The following is a 23,008-nucleotide window of genomic DNA, read 5'->3' as shown; positions in this document are numbered from 1 at the left end:
TTTCTTCTCATTCTCTCTTCAGCCTCATTCTCTTTTTGAAGCTTGGAGGTTGCATGCTAACAAAAGGCGTTGTGTTTGCACGGTGAGGCCCCTGATTGGGCAATCTTGACCAAACTGTCTGAATAGAGGGTCAGTGGGAGATGAAGGACTCCGTTGGAGTCCAAACATCTCTATCTCTCCAATTTATCCTGAAAGTCCTAGCTTAGCTCCAGCACCCTGTGTTGGTATTTTACAACAACACCTGTTTATTACATTGGTTCAGTGAGTGAGATGTATATTTTTAACAGACTATTAGAGCTCTTGCAGGTTCAAGTGTTGAACAGAGGAGAGGTTTAGGTAAATTTGAACCTTTGTTGCACATTGTAAACAAGGAATGCTTCATTTATTTTATCCTTCCCTTCATCTTTAATACTTCATATTTTACTTGTTTCCTTTCTGATATTTCTTTATTTCTCTTCTATTTAATCAGCTACCTCAGCTCTCTCACTCTACCCTGAACCTCCAGAGTTAAGCCTGCCCTCTGGTAGCAGTCATTGAGAAAGATCCGCACCCTGACCTCAGCTCTCCATTATTTCTTTTAAGGAAACTCCCTCCTTTCCTCATTCCGCACTCCTTTCTCTCCCATTGGCCTCCTTTGCTTTTTGCCCCAGCTGGGCCTTTTTATTGCACGTTAAAAAGGAGGCAACATCTGGAGCTTTTCATCGCACACAGCTAGTCGCAGCTTTGCTGCTAACGCATGCATGCACATGTGCGCACTAACTCGCTCACACATCCAACTGCTGCTCGGCATTCTCACGCTCTTTAGCTGATCTAAAGTGACTGGTGATTGGCATCAGTCACACAAGCTGTTAGAAAGGTATCCTGATTATGTGTGCGTGCATTTGTGTGCGTCTGCGAGCGAGTGATAAACCTGCTGATATTGGAATGTGCCTGTTGCTTAGCTTAATCTATTCTCACAGGCCTACCAGTTTAATGATTAATTATGCATAAATGCAGTGCTGGTGATTGGATGCCAGTGTAATTGTCACTCGTGGGAAATGAATCTGATATATCGCCCAGGCAGTATACTGTCATTGCACATGTAAGTAAATAAACACATTGAAAGTCGATTATTTGTGTTGTGTGCGCATTCTCATAATACATTACAGTGTAAGAATATGCACTAAGGTGACCTTATGTTGACACTAGATTTAGTGTTTTAAACATTATACAGACCTGGCAGTCTAATGCGATTACCCGTTTGGTCTATAGCAATACAGGCGATCTTATTGGAGAATAGAAAATAGAAATAGAAATTTGGTTGTAACAGCAGCCAAAAAGACACATATACAAACAAACAGTACACAGGACACAGAACAGAAACATACAGAAACAATTTATCTTACATATTTACATATTTAGAATAGAATAGAATAGAATAGAATAATCCTTTAATTGTCCCACAAGGGGGAAATTTGGTTGTAACAGCAGCCAAAAAGACACATACACAAACAAACAGGACACAGGACACGGAACAGAAACATACACAATTTTTCTTACATATTTACATTAAGGACAATGGTTACTATAAACAGAGTACTGTACAGTTATTAAATTAAATAAAAATAATTACAGGTAAGAGGCAAACCAGGTTGTAGTGCGAATTGGTTAATTAACTAACTTATTGCAGTTACATTTACTAGCCTTTAAGTGTAAACTTATGTCTTAACTGCTCAAGGCGGAAACAGACCGTTGTGCTAACCTGTCCTGTACACTCGACTTCTTCTCTTGACATAGTCTTCCCTGAAAACATAACTCGTTTGGTGGGAGAACAAAATGTCACTTTCAAATCAAAACATGTCCATGTTCACTCTGAAACAAAGTGTGTATGACACAGTGAGCTATCGGAGCATCCGGTTCCCATGCTGCACACGTACAGGTGGCTGGCAAAAATATTCCCTGCAGTGCTACTGTACTACCCTGACTCATCAGCTGCTCAGTGGAGCAGACGCCAGGTTTAACCGGTCTACTCGCATCTTAGTGCATCAGTTTGATTTGAAGAAGTGCAAGCTGACAGTCCAGGAAAACATTTACTGTTATAGCTGTCGGGATCCGCAGTGAGAAAATAAGCTGGGATGGGCAACAAATTAGAAGCTGTCAGTCACATTAGCCACCGACGCATTTAATGGTAGTTGCAAATTCCACGCAGGTGTTTCTTCTGCGTTTAGTTACCCCTAAAGGTTTTTAAAGGCCGCAGGTTACCATGTTATATTAGGGCTAGATGAGACAGGCCAAACTGTGCAGCTCATTTCCTGGAGTGACTTCCTCCTGACATTAAGTGTTGTGGCCATACTTATTCTTCTTTACGTAATTCCATAAGGGCTTCATAGTTCTTCCTGTTTCCTAGTTTCGGTGTCCGTCTTACCCTGAACGATAGTGGTTACAAAGTACATGGAAGTTGTGTTTTGAGATTGTGCTGTTTTTATGTTGTTGTGATTATGATCATCATTGTGCTGAACTGACTTCCTTAGTTTAGAGTTAGAAACCAAAGCAGGTTAGCCTGCGCTTGATTAGAGGTTTAAGATTGGGTTACCCTTCAAGTTAGTGTCTATTGTTCCCTGGCCTTTCATTACAGGTTAGAGTTTCCCTGTGAGCTTTTGTTATATTGTGGCTGGGTTGAGGTCTGAACAGGGACAAATGTCAGAACAAAATGATCTAAGATTTAGGGTACCCACGTTTTTCATTGCAAGGTGTGGGTCACACAAAGTTCAACATTTGGAAAAAGTTTTTGTCTGCATTGTATTCCAAAGCTCATTTCATTCATCTTTCAGTCCAGCGTCCACACTTTAGCTGGTTTTGGCATGATTATTACTACTACTGCTATTGTCCTATTGACTGGAAGTACTCGATTTCACCGTTTGGAAAGTCTGCAAGTAGCTCCCTCAGCTTTGGCTTCATCTTTTAATGAGTTACACCCCCTCTCAGACAGCATCCGCTCTATCTATCTTCTTCCTCTGACCCACTGTCCCGCCATCCATTCCATTACCTCTCTATTTTACCAGGCAGTTATTAAAGTAGATCTTATTAAAAGGCAGGAGAAAAAGCTAATCTATATTTGCATTCAGTCTATAGCAATTCATTAATATTATGACATTTACAGGGAGCTTGGCGGGGCTCCGGCTGCCTGCTACCCTTTTCCCTCTCTGAAATGTTAATTTAAAAAGTTCTGTCTTTGTAATGGAATAAGAAATCCTCTCTTGCCCTATCAATTCTGGGTGTCTGGTGAGGAATACTAATTCATCTGTGGTTCCAATTGAGATAGCATGTCACCCTGATGGAATAAGAAAATGCAGAATTGGTTTTAAAGTCTTTAATGCCACAAGTTGTGTGTATTTCTCTTTTGTGCTGCAATCTGAAAAGCACGCACCTCCCAGGGAAAATATGTGCACTAATACTTTATCGCTCTTTAAAATTGTTTTTATTGCAGGCTTAAATATATGCTTATTACCAAAGGAACAAGCAGGTAAAGTAAATAAATTGGGGGGAAAAGTGAATTAGATCAATTTCTTTGTCTTCCAGACTACTCACGATGTGTACGAGGCACTTTGGCAGTGTGGTGACACAGACCATACGGACATACAAGACAGACCAGTTCCCCCTGCTCCTCATAGTCATGGGGAAACGCACATCCAACGAAGTTCTAAATGTTATTCAAGGTAATTCTCATTTTATTCATCCGACAATTAACTCTGTTTTCTGTAATTATCATGAAAACAAACTCTTTTATTGCCCTCTGAATTTCTTTTCTAATTCAGGCAATACAACAGTGGATGAGCTGATGATGAGGTTAATGGGAGCAATGGAGATCTTCACAGCACAACAGCAAGAGGACATTAAAGACGAGGTAAAGCTTGAGCGGATTCAGACAGTCTGTTCGCAGGAAACAAAAACGTCAGCCTCTGATCCTTAAAGATGGAGAAAATACTTTATTTCTTTGTTCTTTCAATAACTACTTGGTTCATTATGGACCATTTGCTCTTTCAAATGGAAACATATGCTCGTGTTTCCTTGTAATGCTGTTTAACAGTAGCTAGGAAAGCTAGGAAACTAACCAGTTTGCTACTATCTATAGTTTCCACTGTATATAGATGACTTCATATTTTTATTTAAAGGAGGTACTGTGGCCTGGGGAGCACTTCCAAGTATACCAACCGAATTCTCAAATGTACAGTTTTTTGTGAGAGTCACACTTTTGACATTAAGGACATCGTTTCAAGATAAAGCCGTGCTTTATTGGTTGGGATAAGTTGAAGACTGCCAGAGGTTTCTTCCTGTTAAAAGGGAGTTTTTTCTTCCCACTGTTATCAAAGTGCTTGCTCATAGAGGGTCCATATGATTGTTGGGTTTTTCTCTGTATGTATTATTGTAGGGTCTACCTTACAATATAAACCGCCTCGAGGCGACTGTTGTTGTGATTTGGCGCTGTATAAATAAAATTGAATTGAACTTCTACCATAAATCTTATTTTAGTTGGCTAATCTCAGTGGCTCCAGTAAATGAACCAACTTTATACATTGTGCGATAAATTGCAACATGTCAGAGCACATCAGAAGGCATTGTTAAAATATGGCTTTTGTTATAATGACTCGAGAACCATTCAGCCATTTTATCCCCTTTAGTTATCAACTAGAGTCTGGCTACTGCTAACATATCTGTTGACCTCCTTTTACCCAAAGAGAAAATGTAATTAAAACATGATTAAAACATTCCTTCCATAGAAAAGAAAAGGTGGAGCTAGCATTTTGTGTCCTTCCCACGAATCTTAACAATATGAGACAATGCATCAGTCACTTACAACGAACTTAACTAATTTATTAACTATCATCTCATATGTTCACTCAAATCCTTTTGACATGAACAACACTGTAGTTACCTTTAACTTAATGGTCCTCATAGCTTAGTTTAGACATTCCCAAACCATGTGAGTGCCATGGTAACTGTTGTAAATGATATGTGAATATTACTATGGTTAAGTCTATAATTGAAAACTGACCTGTGTGACTTGAAGCTGACTCGTTCAGATTAATAAAAAACAGCAACACATTACTAAGCTTTAGAGTAATTTAATCAGCACTGGCGTTTAGTCTCTTAGTATGTCACAGACGTTTTATTTCCACGGATTTTTGTCAGCCCTGACTACACTGTGCCTCTTTTTTGACTACTGTATCTATAGATGACAGATGACAAGCTGTGTTAGGTTCAGCCATTATGTTAAGTCAACCAAACAGCCTCTTTAGCAATTGGCAGCACTATTGTGGGAGTCATAGCATCTCAGTTATGGGAATCGTGGCTGAGGAATGAGTTGAGTTTCACACACACCCTGAGGGTCAGACTTGCTCAGGTGAGCTGCGCCCTGCTGAGTGACAGCTACTCTCTCTGTGTTGTTATAATGTCTGTAATGCTCTGGCTTTATTGTGGATTTGTCACTCTTAGTCGCTCGTCAAATAATCATTAATGATAGGATTTAAAACAAGAAATATTCAGAGTTTGTGTAGTGTTGGATCCTAGGGTTCTTTTGTTTTACAGGATTAGTGCCGGTGCTGTGTGTGTGTGTGCCAAAAGAATAGTACTATTACCAAAATTAAACACTATAAAAATGAAGTGTAATATATGACTAATTATTCATTATTAGTACCATCAACCTCAAGATTTTCACTGACAAACCTCATTTTCACGGTACCTGCTTTTGGGTGCTGGTGTATATGATTCTTTCCCTGTGTCTCGTCCTTCTTCTTCCATTTTTCTCCTTTCCAAAGACAAACTCAGACATGAACGCAGACACCCAGACATTCCTCTTTGACAGCGACTTTTGTGTCAGTCTGGAATCGGAGCAGCTGGAAGGCCACATTGTGATTTCTACCAGCCGTACTGACTCGCCAGTCATTTGTATGGTTTTCTGTGTTTTAGCTTAGTAGTTAGTAATCAAATGACTACTCGATGCAATTTTGTGGTCTACATCTGTCAGCATTTCAGGGTTGTTGTTTTTTAAAGGTCGTTTTCAGGTCATTAAGCATGGATTTCATATGAAAACTAGCCAAAAACTAACCATTGTGCTGATTTGGTTGAAGAGTTGTATATAAAAAGAGTATAAATTTGAGTCGAGTTTCATGGTTAGGTGAACTAGTGTCCACAGAAAGGATCTGATTTAAGCCAGGGCCCTCTGTTTGTTAAGTGACAGTGCGCATAAAGGCTGATATCGCGGTCCAAAAGGAAATAATTGGATATAAAATTTGCCCTCTGGCAAGTAGAGCTCAGCCACTTGGTTCCAAAATTAAATTGCAAAAAAAACCAACCCAAAAACCGCCATATAAAGCGTCTTTCACTAGTTGTTATTTGTGAGCAAACATTAAATATGTGACAGCTTGCTTTTCTGAACACCAAGTGTATCATCGCGACTAAAAGACGGCACACGTCTTGCCAACTTGAACAGTAGCCAAGATATAGTTGTGGAAAATCTGTTTCTTTTTTCCTCCAAAGTTAAGGCCCTGAAAATCACATGGTGTTTGAGCATGTCAGATAAACATTTCCCTTCATGCCTCCTCACTTTAGGTTATTCAAAGTGTTTGAAAACATTCAACAGCAGGTCAAATGAATGTAAAATGAATATCAAACATGAACTACTGTGCGACTTGTTTGCGTGACTCTGGGGCAATCTATTGAAAGTAGCCACTTTTGATGCTTTTGTCCCTCTGTGCCATTCTTTTACAGTTTCCTTTCAAAGTTCATCTATTATGTAGCCCAAAAGCACAAATGTATATTTGCATTTTCCAATTCAGTGCAACAATACACACTGTCATTTTGCTTAGCCGCTGCCTGGTTTCACAGTAGCCCTCTGATCATCACAATAAGCTTACTTTGCCATATCCGGGCTGACACACAGCGTGGGCCTTCAGAAAATAGAAAACTAATGGCTGTGCGCTGTTAACACAATGGACACTTGTATTTAGTCCCAGTCTTTATAAAACACTTTGTAGCCACAGCAGGTAGAAAGAGAAAGGCCGCCTGTCCCTTTCCCTCTGTACAAACAGGAAGAGAGGCAGCGTGAATAAAAGAAAAAGGGAGGGTGAAACTGAGATGAGGAAACATAAAAGGGGCTTGGGGTCTGGTAAATGACAGCCCAGTCAGAATGAATTCCCTTCTGTTGCTACTCTTTCATACCTGGTGTTTGTATGTAGCCGCACTTGACATGCTGTTTTCTGCTGCTAGCTTCCACAGCCGGCACTTCTGCTTAGATGTTTTGTTCTCATGTATCCTTTATTATGCTGTTAGTTAATGGGACCGACTTTCTTTCTTCCCCTCTCTCCACGCAGGACGAACGCGAGGCAAGGGAGATGGTGAAGAGAGAACAGGACGAGGCCTATCGTCTGTCTTTAGAGGCTGATCGTAAGAAGGTACTTTCAGAATAATGCAGTTGTGATCAGAAGTTGACGCACGCTTAGCATGAATGTCATGTAGGTTTGTGCTTTTAATGATTCCTACGAGTTCTTCCTCTTCCAGGGTGGAATGACGGCACAGCATACATCTGTAGTGACTTTCACAAACAAGAACTGGGTGCACAACTTTGAATTTAATTTGTATTTTCTCTAATCCACATGGGGTCAAATGTCTGTGTATATATAGGCTCAAATATATACACCATGTCCACTAGCAACTTACACCTTGGCCAGACACTATAAACAAACTTTTGGCACAATTATGGATATTTGACCACCCTTCTTAGCAGAATTGATGAAGTTCATTTAAGTCGGTTGGTTTTCTTGATACAGCCAAGCCCCAGCTTTTAGTCCACGAATTTTAAATAGGGTTGAGATCGGGGCTTTGCAAAAGCCATCCTAGCAGCTTAATGTTAGCCTGTTTTATCCGTTTCAAAACCAGGGATCGTTGTCCTACTGGAACACCCAATTGCTTCCCAGTTTGAACCGTCCAGCTGTTGATTTGAGGTGAAGTTGAAGAATTTGGAGGTAGTACTCTTCCTTCATTGTTCCATCCACTTTTTACAGTGTAGCAGTACCACTGGTAGCAAAACAGCCCCAGAGCAGAATGCTACCATCACCATGCTTGATAGTTGATACAGTTCTTAGGTTTAAGCCTCAGCTTTATTCTTCCAAACATACCTCTTGCTATTTTGGTGGAATAGCTCCGTTTTTTTCTTGTCTGACCATAAAGGTTTGCGTCATAATACAGCTGGGTTGTCCATATGTGCAGCTGCAAACTGTGGATAGTGATCCTAGTGATGCTTCCAGACCATGAGAAAGTAAAAACTTGTATTTATATACAGGTGTTTAAACTCCTCTAGTGATCTGGAATTAGAAATGGCCGATTAAGCTTCTGGTAGGATCTACTCAAAGCCCTGACCCCAGCCCTATTCAAAATTTGTGAACTATGCTTAAAAGCCGGGTCTGTGCCAACAAACCAGCTAATTTAAATGAGCTCTGTAGTTCTGCCAAGAAGACAGAATTATGCCAGGAGCCTGTTGATGGCTACTAAAAGCATCTGGTCGAGTTTCAACTTGCTGAGAGACATTTAACTAAATATCATCGGGGATGTATGTATATATTTGACCGTGTGTGGATTAGAGATAATCCAAAGTATGTTCAAACGTGTGCCCAGTTCTTGCTTTCGAAAGGCATTAAAGATGTACGGCGTACAGTCATTCCAGCCTGGAAAAAGGATGGTTCAAATCCGTTCATGCCCCTGATGAGTGTACGTAAACTTCTGACCACAAGTGCACCAGTTATCTTTGTGTATCACTGTCAGTTCTTAAGTGTTGTTTTGAAGCATAGTATTAAAATCAAAGTGAACCTCAAACATCAGGTTTAGAGTACAATCTACTCCTACTGTGTTACTCGGTTTAGTTGAGGTGTCGTAAATATTAAGAAATGCCTTATTGTTGTTCAGTGAGATCATAATGAGCCAGTGTGTGTGCAGAGCAGCTAATTTTATCTTTAAATTATGCTGTGCTTGTGCAGACTACAACTTGCGTGTCTAGAACAAAGTTTTTGTTGATCAGTCAGTTAGTTCGTCAAAGCAAATGAAATTAATGATTTGTTTATGTTTTTGGGGGGTTTCAGAGAGAAGCCCAGGAGAGAGAAGAGGCCGAACAGTTTCGCTTGGAACAGATGAGAAAGGAGCAGGAGGAGGAGAAGGAGGTGAGTACAACAGCCATAATTATACTAATTATACAGCAAACATAGGTAGCCAAAAGTGTCAGTTAGGGGGCGACCGTGGCTCAGGGGGTTGGGAAGCGTATCTATAACCGGAAGGTCGCCGGTTCGATCCCCGGGCTTTCTGTCCTGCTCCTTGGGCAAGACACTTTACCCTACCGCCTACTGGTGTTGGCCATATCGCGATATGGTAGCCTCGCTTCTGTCAGTCTGCCTCAGGGCAGCTGTGGCTACAACCGTAGCTTGCGTGAATGCGAGAGTGAATGAATAATGGCATTGTAAAGCGCTTTGGGTGCCTTGAAAAGCGCTATATAAATCCAATCCATTATTATTATTAGTTAGTTACTAGTTAATTCGTACCAAACAAGTTTGCTATTATTCCACAATAGCAGCTCATAATTCGGTTGAATTAAAAGAGAATTTTGGACTCATTTCAAAATGATCAAATGGAAATCTACTATTAGCTAACGCACTAGTAGTATGATTTAGCAGGGTTGTACCATTGTGCTGTTGTTTATGTCCCTTTTCTGCTTACTCAATAGTAACTCAATTAAATTGTGGTTTTGGTGGAATCTGCCAATCAGTGAAGCCTGTGTTGTGTCAGTATACAAGCACACAGCCATTTCAGAGAAATTAAATATCCTAATTACAGCAAGGCCGATCCCCATTAATGTCACCTTCAGTGTACACAGTTATTGTCCCGGTTAGCTTTTTTTATGCTGATATAGCACACAGCCTCATATTCAAACCCGAGTGAATAAAAGAGGCAATTCATGTACACAGACCTATGCACAAACATACACCTAAGTAAACACATATTCTCTGGAAAACAATTATTGTCTGCAAAGACGGGGCAAGGCGCGCACACACGCACGACGGATACAATGTCACGCACACAGGAAAACAATAGTTGTCGGCGAGGATGGCACCAGCGTCGTGATTGTCTATTGTAATACAGTGTAGTCCTCGCTGATTGCTGTTTGCTCTGCAGGTCAGAGCCCGAGGGCAGCGAGAGGTATTGGGTGACCCGTCTTGCTCAAATGATTTGTCACTTAAGTTAAACAGACGACAACAAAAGAGCCCTGAACCTGGCCTTCTTAATTATATCACAGTAGTCCACGAATCAAACAGTGCATACATGCTTGTGTATTTTCGACAACAATAGCCGGGATGGCGTTGTGTTTCCTACTTATATTAATTTTCTCTGCTCGAGCTCAAAGGTTTCCATGGCGTCTCCTGTGCTGACGAGCTGTGTTGTGCTACTGTCTAGATATCCATAAATATGAGAAGCAGCAGCAGCTGGCGTACCGAGACAATGGCAACTTAAGTTTCCCAAACTGTTAAAGGATAACGTTATCATAACGTGATCCTGTTTTGTGTACCAGTAGTTCTGATGGACGTCGGTTCAAATATACTACAAAAACCTAATTAACAAACAAACAAAACTTGGAATTCGCTTTCCTTTTATTTAATCACTATTACTAGTTGTGAATTCTTCTCCTAACTGGAGACAAAAATGTGAAAACTAATTAAACAGCAAACCTAGGTAGCCAAAAAAGTGTCAGTTAGTTACTAGTTAATTCGTACCGAACAAATTTGCTATTATTCCACAACAGCAGCTCATAATTCGGTTGAATTAAAAGAGAATTTTGGACTTGAGCGCGTTTGAAATGAGTAACTTGGATTTTAGCATTTACATCACACATGCTGCTCTTTATTTAAACAGTCTATGGCGGCAACTGGTTCTTTTATCACTCCTCGCTGTGCTGGTGCCAACTTAGTTATCCGTCTCCTCGAGGAAGGCGCGGCGTTGCCTACCACGTGAGCCGTTTTAATTGGAATAATTTTTTGTTTGTTTGTTTGTTTGTTAGTGCTCGTTTACAGTTTTCAGTTGAGTTTACAGTAGAAACTGCAGACACACTAAAAACACCAGTCACCACCGGAGAGGGAACAATGCTAGTGGGAATGCTTTCTCTGTGATTTTATGCCTTTTGTGCGAAGAAACGGGAGATGAATATGGGAGCCGGTGAACTGGGGGTTGGGGCGGGAGGGGGTGGAGGGCATGTGTGTTTCATGCGCCTGTGTGGACTGGCATTATTATTTACCTCCGTCAGGGGGTCATAGCATACAGTTGTGCGGCTGTCAGGTGCACCTATTTCTCCTGCTCATCGTCTGTTTGCTTTCTGTGGTTAGCCGAGCGGAGCTGGAGAGGCAGGTAAATGGACGGAGAGATGCTCCCGATTATTTGTGCGGCGCTTCCTGGGCCCGAAGCTCGACCAGACGTGTGCCTCGTGGTTGCTTCGGGGACGCTACCTCTAACTCGCGTGGGCGTTTGGGCTTGTGTCTGTGGTTGACTAGCTGTCTGCATTTGTATGTCCATCACCTCACGCGCTCCTGTCTGTTATTTGTGTGTGCGTATGTGTTAGCTTTGTCCCCAGGGACAGCTTTAACTCAGTCAGCTTCAGCTCTTGTACCTGAGGGAGCTGATGGCGGAGCAGCACGCGCTCCACCCTGCCCACCCAACACCAGAAGCTGCTAATGAGCTACTGTTGTACACTCTTATGAAATATAATTGCATTATGGTGTGTAAATAAAGCCGGGGCGTGTTGTCACAGCATATGCTCCCCGGCTGGCCAAACAGGAACAACAAGCCAGGGGAGGAGGAGGTGAGGGGTAGGAGTAGAAAGGAGACGAAGGCTCCAGGGAGCAGTTGAAGCATGGTTTTTGGAGCTCGGGAGGCTTGATTTGCTTTTCTGTGGAAGATGACGGTCAGTCGTCACTCATGAGCCCTGCCCTTTAGCGCAGACACCGTTAGCGTCTGTAAAATAAGTGATTGCTTCTCATGAAGAAGATCTTCAAAGATCTTCCTCTTACTAGTGAGGGTTTTCCACTATCTGCAGGGGTATTTGACACTTTCTTTCAGAGAGTGACAGAGCAAACAGCAAGGCAGCATGAAAGAATGAAGGACTTGGCTGCTCTTAGCATACTGATATGCTACTTGGCAACCTTCTGAGCTACAACGGGCTTCAGGGAACAGGGTGAGACACAGGGCAGCTAATTTAATAACATTCTTAGGGCAAGAAGATTGTTTAATTAATGTGAAATAATAGTGCTGCAGTAAGACTCTGAGAGCAACTTCTTGGCTTGCTTGGAAAGCGTGTCATCATCTTTATCGCTGCCAACGTTACTGTTGATACTCACTGTAAACACAGAGAGAACGAGATGCGTATTTTTACTGATGTCACTGGAATAATCACGCTGACTTTGCTGTTTAAATGAAGGGAAGGCAAATAAACGCTTGCAGCAGCAGTGCTGACTGCTGCATCTCACCAACACCTGTATGCAAATCTGTTTTCAAATTCATTAATGCATTTAACCGACAAAAACAAAAACGCTGGCTTTTCTTGTTTCAGGCAATCCGCTTGTCATTGGAGCAGGCCCTGCCTCCAGAGCCCGATGAAGAGTCAGGCGAGCAAATCAGCAAGCTGAGAATCCGCACACCAAGTGGCGAGTTTCTGGAAAGGCGTTTCCTGGGCAGCTGTAAGCTCCAGGTTCTCTTTGACTTTGTGGCCTCCAAGGGATACCCCTTTGAAGAATTCAAGCTCCTCACGACCTTCCCTCGAAGAAATGTGAGTGGTTTGCCTCCTCTCTTACAGACACGTCAGAGCCGAAATCGCTTCTCTGCTCCTGTTTTACTGCAAAGTGAGGATGCAGAATAGAAAAACGGCTTTTTCTTTCAAGAGTTTGCTTGATCTTAAAGAACAGGCCACAGTTCCTCTGTGGATTTAGCCATTTCACAGTATTCCTTATGTAATTAGCTCCAAAAGTTTTGAATGCATTCTTATTAGGGCTGGGCGATATGGTCTATAATCCATATCGCGGTATAATTTGAAGCACGTGCTGTAACGATATATATCACGATATATTCTTTTCTTCTGTATAACGTATTTTCCACACTATAAGGCACACTTAAAATCCTTTAATTTTCTCAAAAATCGAGAGTGTGCCTTATGTATGAATTCTGGTTGTGCTTACTGACCTCGAACTGATTTTGGCGTGCAGAAATCTGTTAAAAAATGTTTTAGTACAACTTTGGTAAGCAGCACTGCTTGATGGATTGTCAGAGCATTACGGCTGCCGTAGTGAGCAGCTTCGCGGAGTAATCTGGGTCCAAAACTCCGTCTGTTTCAAGTCCCAAAGTCAAACAAACACTGAGAGTTAAAAACGGTCTAAATTCTTTCATCCTTAATAAAATCATCAACGTTACTGCTTTACCAAGTGTAACAATTAAGTTTAACATCCATGCATCCATGAGAACAGAATTTATTAAATTTAATGGAGTTAGAAGTTAGCAGGAAATTAGCTCAGGACTACCTGGTATATAATGTTGTGCTACGTGATTGCTAGCGACACAGCTATGTTAGCATAACATTAGCACAGTGAAGACGGAGGATGAACTCTAACTTTTTTTCCACTCGATAAAAGTTAACGTGAGGGATTCTGGTGCTATACACGGGCCAAACTTAAGTCAGGAGAACAACTGAGATTATTCATCCACAATATCTCTTTACTATGACTGTCGCCGGGCATAATTTGGAGATGATAATGTTGTAGCCTGCGATGCTTTCGACCAAAACAGGCGCGGCTTGATGACGTCATCAACATGCGCTATCGCAATAGAGCGGTATAGTCAAAATCTCTATCGTTGGCCAAATTTATATCGTGTCTATCATATATCGTTTATATCGCCCACCCCTAATTCTTATGGGTTTTTTTGTTTTTTTTTAATTGCCAGTATTTATGTCGACAACATACAGGCAAATAGGGAATGATATATCGGGATTTTAAATATAGAGCTCCAACCTCTTCTTCAAGGTCAAATAAGGTCAAACATCCATTAAAAGTCTTTTATCTTTAAAACCGTGCCTAAAACTCTAATTTCTTGGCCATATTTTGCATGTCAAATTTAACCCCTGATGTCACTTTAACATTTCACATTTGCAGTTTGTTTAAGTGGACCCAACAAAGTGTTATGTCTGATGTCTTAAAGTACCAAGAGAGAGAAGCATAGAGAAATATACTGTAGTATATTATACAAGAAGCTGAAATCATCCAGTTGTCTTTCATTCAACTGTTCTTTGTGGATCTTTATCTTTTTTAAGAATGACTTTGTATCCTTCAGATGAATCAAATCAGCATCTCCGCTTGTGACACCCACAGCCCTAATTGGCTTTTCCATTTGGGCCTCAGCCCAACCTCAGGCAGCAGCTGTGTATGAAGTGCAGCAGGGACAATAGTTCAGATAATCTCTTGTCACTGTTTGGCGATTTTGTTTTCTTGTTCTTTCTTTTTTTTCCCTCCGTTATTGCTTCGTATTTGTTTTACTGTTTGTGTGCTGCAGCAGTAGCCCTGCGTCGGCGCCTTTGTTTACTCGCACCTGTGACGGGGAAAGTTAAGCCGACTGTTTATCCATCCACCTGCGCACACGTATTATTCAGTGAATATTAATTAGTATCAGTCCACTGTGAATACAGTACACTCTGACTGTGTTAGGATACAGTTGTCAGCACTAAGAGTAGTATTCTCTGTGGCTCTTCTGCTGACACCCTGCATCACTCAGCTATCTACAACCAGCCATTTGAGGGCTCGGTCGCTACGCTGTGTGGTAGCGAGCTAATGAGCACTGTTTTAACTACCAGTTTAATTAGCCCTGCTGCTGGAAACAAAAATGGGATTTCCATTAATCAAGAGTGGAGTGCATGTGGAGGGGTGGTGATTGTATAGAGGTGTGTGTGTGTGTGTGTGTGTGTGTGTAGGCTTGCCCAGGCAGTGTGCCATCGTAGTCTGTAGAGACCGCCAGGGCACAAACACCTCAAAGCAACACACACATTATCGCGCAGCTCACACTCTCCATTTCATCACGATCGCACACTTCAACACATGCACAAATATTTTCAAGCAAACACATGCCCCGCTCACAACTTTGTCACTTAAAGGATTCACAGTTGTCTCTTTATAATCAAGAGTAAACATGTGTTTGAGACAGAGATAAAGATGTGTCTGCATCGCAGATGAAATTCCGGCAAAAACAGGATGGCAGGATTAGAGGGGGAGAGAAGCGAGAAGAGGATGGTGACTGCAGAACTAGTCGGAAAAGAGAACAGAGAAAACAAAAGCTTGAACAAAGAAAAGATTTAATCAGAGAAACAGTCTGAAAGAGAAAGGGATAGAGAAGACAAGTGGAGAAGATATTAAAAAGAAGAGGATGGGAGATTATTCGAGAAAACAGAAAGGCGAGAGATTTGGAGAAAGAGAGGAGGGAAGTGGCTCAGTGGTAGTGCCAGTATAAGGCTGTGAACACAGGCCCCTGTCTAATCCTGCAGCTCTGTGTTGTAATTAAATGAGAGAGAGCATAGAAAGCCTCCATCCCGTCCAGACGCTCTCACTGTTGCTTTGCCAGGATCAGAGGATAGAGGATAGACCACTATTGCATTTGTAATACTGCACAACTGTTGAAACCTTTTTTTTCCTCCTCCCTTTTTTTTAGTTTTCAGCAGCTTTGTGCAGTGTCACTCTTTCTTTTGCTATTACCCTCCTCGTCAGTCTTCTTCACGTCACGTCCACTCATTAAGCTGCAGCACAAATTAGTAGATCTGCTCAGCCCATCTTTAGAAAATTAAGCAAAGCTGGATGTTGTGTTTAGTTTTGGGGCGGGAAATGCGTTGTTAACCAGGAGCAAGAACGGCGTTGTGAGTTAGGAAATGCGCTAACACGGGTTTCGCAAACTTCATCCTAAATCACACGGACGTTCGGATATGTCGGAATCATGCTTTTGCCACCTTCCTGTGGCTTAGCCAATAAATGTCTATTAGTCTCCACTTTTTGGACTCAGTCTCATCCTCAACATTTGGTATCAGTGGCTTATCTCTTCAGCACTACAGCAGGCCTTACACTGGCATCATTTGTACTAGGCTTAGCCGTGCTCAGGGAACTAACCCTTTCTCTGTTTCTATGACTGTCAGCGAGTTTGAGGAAGAGGAGGGGGGCTTTTAGTGTTTCAGTTTTCAGCTTTTCATTCAAGAATTTCCTCCGTTTTCTTTGATACTTGTTGAGCACAAACCTCTGCTGAAAGGCCCGAGGTCTTCCTTCAGCGTGCGGCGAATATGTTTAGACTGCCGTTATAATAATTTGCAATAGGCTCTTCCTGGCCGGCTGCTCGTGGATACCAAAACGCTGTCAAAGCGGCGTATTACTTTTCCCATTGTGATACTGTACTCTCTTTCACCTTTGCTAATCCTTCTTCCAGCTCCATCGGCGAATTTGCCCGAATGATTCTTAGACAAAACCTGAGATGCAGTAAAAATAAACAATGGCACAGAAGAAGCTTTGCTCTGCGCCGTAATAGGTTTTACATCTGTTGTACTGGTATGTTTTGTTTTTCTTGTCCTCCTATCTGAACAAGTCGTAGGAAGACTCACAGGAAGTTGAGCAGCAGTTTATTTTTAAAGTGTTTTTTTAATAAAACACATTTTTATAACGTGCAACATGGGTTCATGGTGCTGTGTGGGGCTTCATCCTTGAGTACAAATCTAAAGTGTGGAGACGAGTATCCGTCCAACCTCTATAAGTTCCTCTTGACTGAAAGAGGCGTCCGATTGGTTTCAGATACATTTTGCTGTGCTGCAACAGATGTAACGGCCCCCACAGAGTCCTGATCTCAAATTCATCAACTCAGTCTGGGATTAAATGAAGAGACAGAAGAAAGTGAGGCAGCCAAAAGCTGCAGGAGGAATGTGGCAAGTTCCCTAAGACACGCTGGGAAAGTGTACTTTTAAAAAAAAAAAAGCGATCATACCAAATTATGTGTTTTGGCATTATTTTTAAAAGCATCGACAGTTTAGTTTAAGGTCCTAAAATGTTTGGAAAGTTCTGGAAATATAAGATGCACATCGTGCACTTTCAATGAGACTTTTCAGAGATGATGGTTTAGCTTTCGGAGATTGATTTTTAAATATACAAATTATACAACAAGCTAGAAACCTTGAAATATTTTATTGTGGAAAAGAAAAACACATTTCTGCTGGGAGTAGTATTAAAGCTGGGCTTTACCCTCGGGATCTCAGCCCCCTCTTTACCTTAACCTTCTCCTCCTACTCTTCCTTCCAGCTTTCCCTCCCTCTGCCTCTCTGTTCCCTCCCCTTTCCTTCGCCTGCTGTCTGTACACCTCCCTCTCTTCTGCTCCATCTTTTGTATTTTTACTTTTTGGTCTCCTGCCACCCTGCGTTTTTACCCAAATCCCCCTTTCTTAAAAAAATCCTTTAGATAACTTAAGATATACCTTTAAAAAACAGACGAGTGGAAAATTAAAGGAAAAAAACTAAAGTCCTTAATCCTACACCGAGGGTCTCAGCTATGCTCGGATAGTTTGTCCCGTCACAGGAAAGCGACACCTCAAATTCATACAAAGTCGCTCTGAATGAAACATTGTTGACTGCAGTCATCTCTTCAGTCAGCGGCTCTCACACCTGCACATAATTTTGCACTGACATGTTAGACGTCGTTATTCTGTTATGACTTCCAGAGACGTTGGAAATCAACGAAAAGCCAAATTGAAGGTTTTGTGGTGGAACGTGGTGGCGAACCAACACCTTACACAAAATCTTTGTTTGTTCTTGCTTTGGTTTGTCGCTCGTCTCTATATAAGTGCTGTAGTCTGTCTTTAATTTCCCTCACTTTCTTCTTCCCCATAGCTCTTTTTCCAGCTTTTTCCTTCCCCTTCAGTCCCCCCCCTCCCTCGCAGTCTGTGCGGTGCATTTGTCCTTTGAAGTGCCGTATTCTGGTCGGTTCTTTTCTGTTCACGCCCCAGCACTACGTGCTGTCAACGCTCCTGGCAGCAGATAATGATCTCCCACTGCTTTTGTAATTGGCCAAATAAACACTTGACAACACTAGTTTAAAACAGACAAGTTATTTGGTTTTAATTAACATAGCAGGGCCTGTAATGGCTTCATTAAAAATGCGTTATTTCAGCTGCACGTTTGATTATGTTGGAAACGGACATCTTGAGGGCCTGTGTTTATTTTCCCTTTCTTTTCTTTCACGGCTGAGCGTTGCTTAGTGTCGCCTCCTCTGTTATCAGTGTTGTTTTATTCATTTGAATTAAGTGACTTACAATTGTGCTATTTATTTAAAACTTCACATTAAGTGCTAATTATTTTTTTAACTGTGTTGAGATTTGCTTTTCGATAAGGACAAAAAAAGGGGGGGTGGGGGGGTTTTATGGGTTTATGTTAGCCGATCATTTTACGTCATATAATTTTTCATAAGAAAAAAGAGATAAAATAGCAAAGATTGCAGAAAAACACCATCTGTCTTTTTGTTCGCATCCTGGGTTTTTAAATGCGAGGATCCCCAGTTATTATATTTCCTCTTTAGATTTCGCTTCTGCACAAACACCGCTTATTTCAGTTTTTTTTATTGTGTTAATTTCAGTATTTCTAATTAACAACTGGAAAATCTTTTTGCGGCCGGTTAATTAGTTCTGGTTTTTGTTGTTTTTTTTCCCTAAATTGCTATTTAGTCAGATGAAAATAATATAATATTTTAAATTAGGCAGACAGTTTCCCTTTCATCTCCCTGAATGATTTCTGAAGTGGATGATTAAAATTTATATTGACTCAACGTTAAAAACAAACTGCAAAAAAGGGAACTAAATTGTGTCTGTCTTATGTATGTATGAATGTATGTATGTATGTATGTATGTGTAGGCACAGGAGAAGAGAATATGGCTTAGGCATAGCAGAGGAAAAACAACAGCTTTGTTTGTTGACAGATGCCTCCATGCTTATGGTCTGTTAATTGGATAACAATGTAAACAATCACCGATGGTGCCCGTCTCCTGTGTCAGTGTGGCATCTTGTTTCCCTACTTTTCCTCTTCCGAGTCAGATGCTGCTCTCCTCCCGCTCGCCTCTCCCCCGGCGCTCGGCGAGCACAAACTCTCTTCCCGATTTTGCTCGGAACACACACACTCACGCATTCGCACGTAACCCACAGACACACGTCTTCGCGCGCACCTGCTCCACCCCGAAGCCTCATTTACTCCTACCTGATGCTGCGGTGTCATAACAGCCTGTCGGGTTCATTAGCATGGCAGCCATTTGTGAGGCGCTGTTCCCGAGGTGGGAAAAGGAATCCAGCAGCTTATTTTTCATCGTTTTCCCCCCACCGTCGGGATGGAATATGCTTGCTGAGAATGCACGGGTGGAAACAAACATAAAATCTCTTCCTATCGTCTCGCTCTGTGCTGCGAAGCTGTCGACGGGGTGAGGGGCATAAAGTTGATGTGGCAGCCCCTCCCTGCCCGCACCGGGCTCTGAAGGATCCCGCTGAGAAGTCAAGATGCTAAATGACACCTTGAAATGAGGATAAGGAGATGAAAGGGAGTCCAAGGCCTTCTAGATCTAGTGTGACATTTCCAAACACCCGTGGGAGATCGGAGACGTAGTATCTGATGCAGATTTGTCCACCTTGTCTAATTTAATTGACTCAAATACTTTTTTACTTTTGCAGAATTGGTACCTTTGAACGTGCCAATTGAAAATATAAAAATGTGTATATTTAATTAGACTTATAATACATTTATTATATGCTCAGAAGGTGAGCACAGGTGATGCCGTGGTTCAATTAATGGTCAGAGTTCACATTTCATTGCCTACAAAAGTCTGTTTTAAATCTGTTGCTTTGCTTGTTGTGAGGCCGACCTTTACCGTGCTCGGCTTGCCCTCTGACCTTCTAGAGCAGGTACAGGGAGCCGGCTAATTATCCCACCGTGAGTTTAGAATAGGATCTCTAATCAGAGGGGCTGATGCAGCAGCGACCAGATAAGCCTCGGACACATCTCGGTGTCACGCCGCCTCGCCCATTCAGCCCAGGTGTTAGATTGGCCCGATGTAACACAACCCCGCCAGTGATTAGCTCACATAAGCTAAGAGGCCCGCAGGGGTGGTGGGTGTCAGAGGGAGAGAGTCGGGTTGTCCTGTTTTTCAAAACAGAGGTCAGACCTCCTTCATGTCGGCTAACTCGATCAGCTCCGTGGTGGGTGGTACTGCGTCGTGTGGAGTTTTCAGAGCAGATAAATGTTTTTTGCATTATGAGAAATGTTTCTGTTAAAGAAGAAATTACTCGCATAAAATTCTTCTCTGGCTTCCCACTGCACTCAGTCTGTGTCTCACACACACACACACACACACTCTCCTGTCCTGTAACCTTCATCAGTTTGTTCTGGATTGGAAGCTTTTTAAGAAAACAAACCTAATGGTCCTCTTAGGGAAGCAAATCTCTCAATTCTCAGGTTACTGCTTAGGATTTTTAAAAACACGATGTTAGAATAATACACAACGTACACACTCTCTTGCAAACACACACATTAAATGAATTTAGCACTAAAACCACACTGTTTTCCAGTCTGACTCTTGGGAATAGATGGCGAGACAGTCACACAGTGAATGACCGAGGCCATGGTGACACTAGTGTAGATAAACCTGAGAAGGTATTTGAAATAGTTTGATAAAATTAAAAACAGGGTTGACAGATTTGATAATTTTGTTGGTATTTTGGCTCATTGCGCTGATTGTACATTAGGAGAGAAACCTTTAACAGCAATGATTCAGAAATGTCGTCTTTAAGAAGTTATAGTAAACAATTGCACGTTCCACAGTGTTACACTCCTCTGACACCCCTGTTGGCTTTTGGGAGTCATTTGGGAGGTGCATGGCCTGAACGTCCATATTGTTCACACTTGAAGACGTGTTCATAAAACTATTTGGGGGTTCACCGCTTTTGGCTGCTACAACTCAAGCTAGAGCTCATCATGCCCTCCTTGTTTGTGCTGCAGTCTTCAGTACTGTACTGGGCCCGGGGTAACTTTAAACTAAATTCACTAATGACCAAAACGGCCAGAGCGCACCCCCTCACTCAGGTTAAGCTCTCCGCACAATAAACAGAAACCGTGGAGCAAAATAACAAACAAGTGAGGGCAAAACAGCCACCTAGTTAAACTCCAAATCAAGCTAAACCACATTGAGGAGAGCTTTACGAAAGTGGCTTCAAGTTAACGTCTTTGTTTCGTGCTGCCGATCGTAATCGAGCAATCTGAGGATTGTATTTTGGGGAAGCTGTGATTAGGATTTTCATAAGTTTCTGTATTTGCAGCAATCTTTTGCTCAGTCTAATGTTGTCGTCCCTCCCTCCCCACCCCCCAAAACACCACCTTGTCTCTTCTCAGATCACCCAGCTTGATCCAGGGTCGACCCTGTTAGAGGCCAAGTTGTTTCCACAGGAGACGCTCTTCCTGGAGGCTAAAGAATAAGAACAGGCCCTCCGATCCCCGAGAGGTCCGACTGACTGACTGATGAACTGGCTGGATGCACACTCGTCACCGAGCATGGCCCCCACACATCAGTCTGGGCCTCAACCACACACACACACACACACACACACACACACACACACACACACACACAAACTACCATCTCAGACACACATAAACACACTGGCATGCAGATCCAGTGACACACAAGTTGAAGTAAGCTTCTCTGCCCTCAGCCTGGTCGTCGTACATGAATGCCTGATGTACACGTGTTGCACAGAGGAGCAAAGACAGTACCACAAGCACACAGCCAAAACATTCACCTCTACAATCCCCCCCTCCCCCCCCCCCCCCCCCCCCAAAAAACTCCCCTCACACTCTTCTCGACTTCACGTTCCCAAACTGCTGTGTCATTGTTTTCTCTCACAACACAAACACCGTACAAATAACAGCATTCAGAGACTGAGTAGACAAATCTTTGTCACACACAAAAAAAAAACAAATAAAAAAAACAAGGACTTGTTTCCCGTTTCCTCATTGAAGACACCGAGGCTGCTTTTTTTAAGACATGTTTTTTGTGTGTTTGAAACTAAAATAGAAAAGGCTAAAAAATGTAATTAAATAAACTTCGAGAAGAGGCGTAGCTCCGCGAGGCCCGGGCCGTCTCATCTCCATTTGTGTTTACCCACTGACCCTTTTCCCCAAACCGCCCTTCTAGAGCTGCACACCTCCGTCTGCTGTCCAGGTGGGGTTGGGACACGACACGTCGGCCCCGTCAAGCTCCGTTCTTCCTGGTTTCCACATCCACTGCCCCAAAAGCCAATAGATTGCTCAGTTTTTAGTTTGTTTGTTTTTTTCTCCTTTGAATCCTTTTTAAGTTTGATGCTGTATTAGTTTTAGTTTGATATACATTATATAAAATATATGAATATGAACATCAATTTGTCTCAGGCGAAAATCTGTTGAACCTTATCGCACGCATACACACGTCTTCTTTCGTCATGTGAGAGGATATTTTATAAACTGGAGATCTGATTTTCTTCAATTCGTGTCACAACTCTGGGGTAATACCGAAAAATGTGCGGCATTTCTATGCTTTTATTAAGTGTGTGTGTATCTGTCTGAACGGGATTCCAGTCCTGCTCTGATTGTGCATCTTCGCTTCTTGCAGATACCAAAGTTTAGATTTGCACACTCACTCGTAGGCCTTTTACTTCCCTTATTGTTCTCATTCTTACATGACCTGCTGAAATCAGCCAAACTGCGACTAATTTCCTGCCTGCAGCGAGGGGAGATCACACGGGCTTAGCCCTCCATCTGTAGTGGGGCTCCTCTGTCAACTAAAGGCAAAGTTTAAGAACCCCATCAGAGTCATAAATGCCATAAACAAACTACTTCAGGTGAAATGCTGCTCCCTCGTGAATAAGCGCTCAGAC

At 42.1% G+C, this 23,008-nt stretch overlaps 1 protein-coding gene across 2 annotated transcripts in view; it reads left to right on the top strand.

The window, feature by feature from the left end:
- faf1 (Fas (TNFRSF6) associated factor 1) overlaps positions 1 to 21,914 on the top strand; it is a 64,639-nt gene extending 42,725 nt beyond the window's left edge. The window contains exons 14-19 of one of the 2 annotated variants that reach the window (XM_006800411.3): positions 3,559 to 3,695; positions 3,795 to 3,883; positions 7,350 to 7,430; positions 9,111 to 9,188; positions 12,617 to 12,832; positions 21,489 to 21,914. In XM_006800411.3, coding sequence (XP_006800474.2) covers positions 3,559 to 3,695; positions 3,795 to 3,883; positions 7,350 to 7,430; positions 9,111 to 9,188; positions 12,617 to 12,832; positions 21,489 to 21,572 — 685 coding nt within the window. In that variant the 3' untranslated portion in view covers positions 21,573 to 21,914. Of the gene's footprint in view, positions 1 to 3,558; positions 3,696 to 3,794; positions 3,884 to 7,349; positions 7,431 to 9,110; positions 9,189 to 12,616; positions 13,123 to 21,488 lie in introns of those variants that run through there. The other variant, XM_087835877.1, reaches the window with a different exon arrangement.
- The last annotated feature ends 1,094 nt before the right edge of the window (positions 21,915 to 23,008 follow it).

This window comes from Neolamprologus brichardi, chromosome 23 (assembly GCF_056152115.1).
Source record: "Neolamprologus brichardi isolate AB-2024 chromosome 23, ASM5615211v1, whole genome shotgun sequence".
Classification (NCBI taxonomy): Eukaryota; Metazoa; Chordata; class Actinopteri; order Cichliformes; family Cichlidae; genus Neolamprologus; species Neolamprologus brichardi.
Note: the sequence above shows the minus strand (reverse complement) of the source record. Positions and strands in the feature narration are given on the sequence as shown.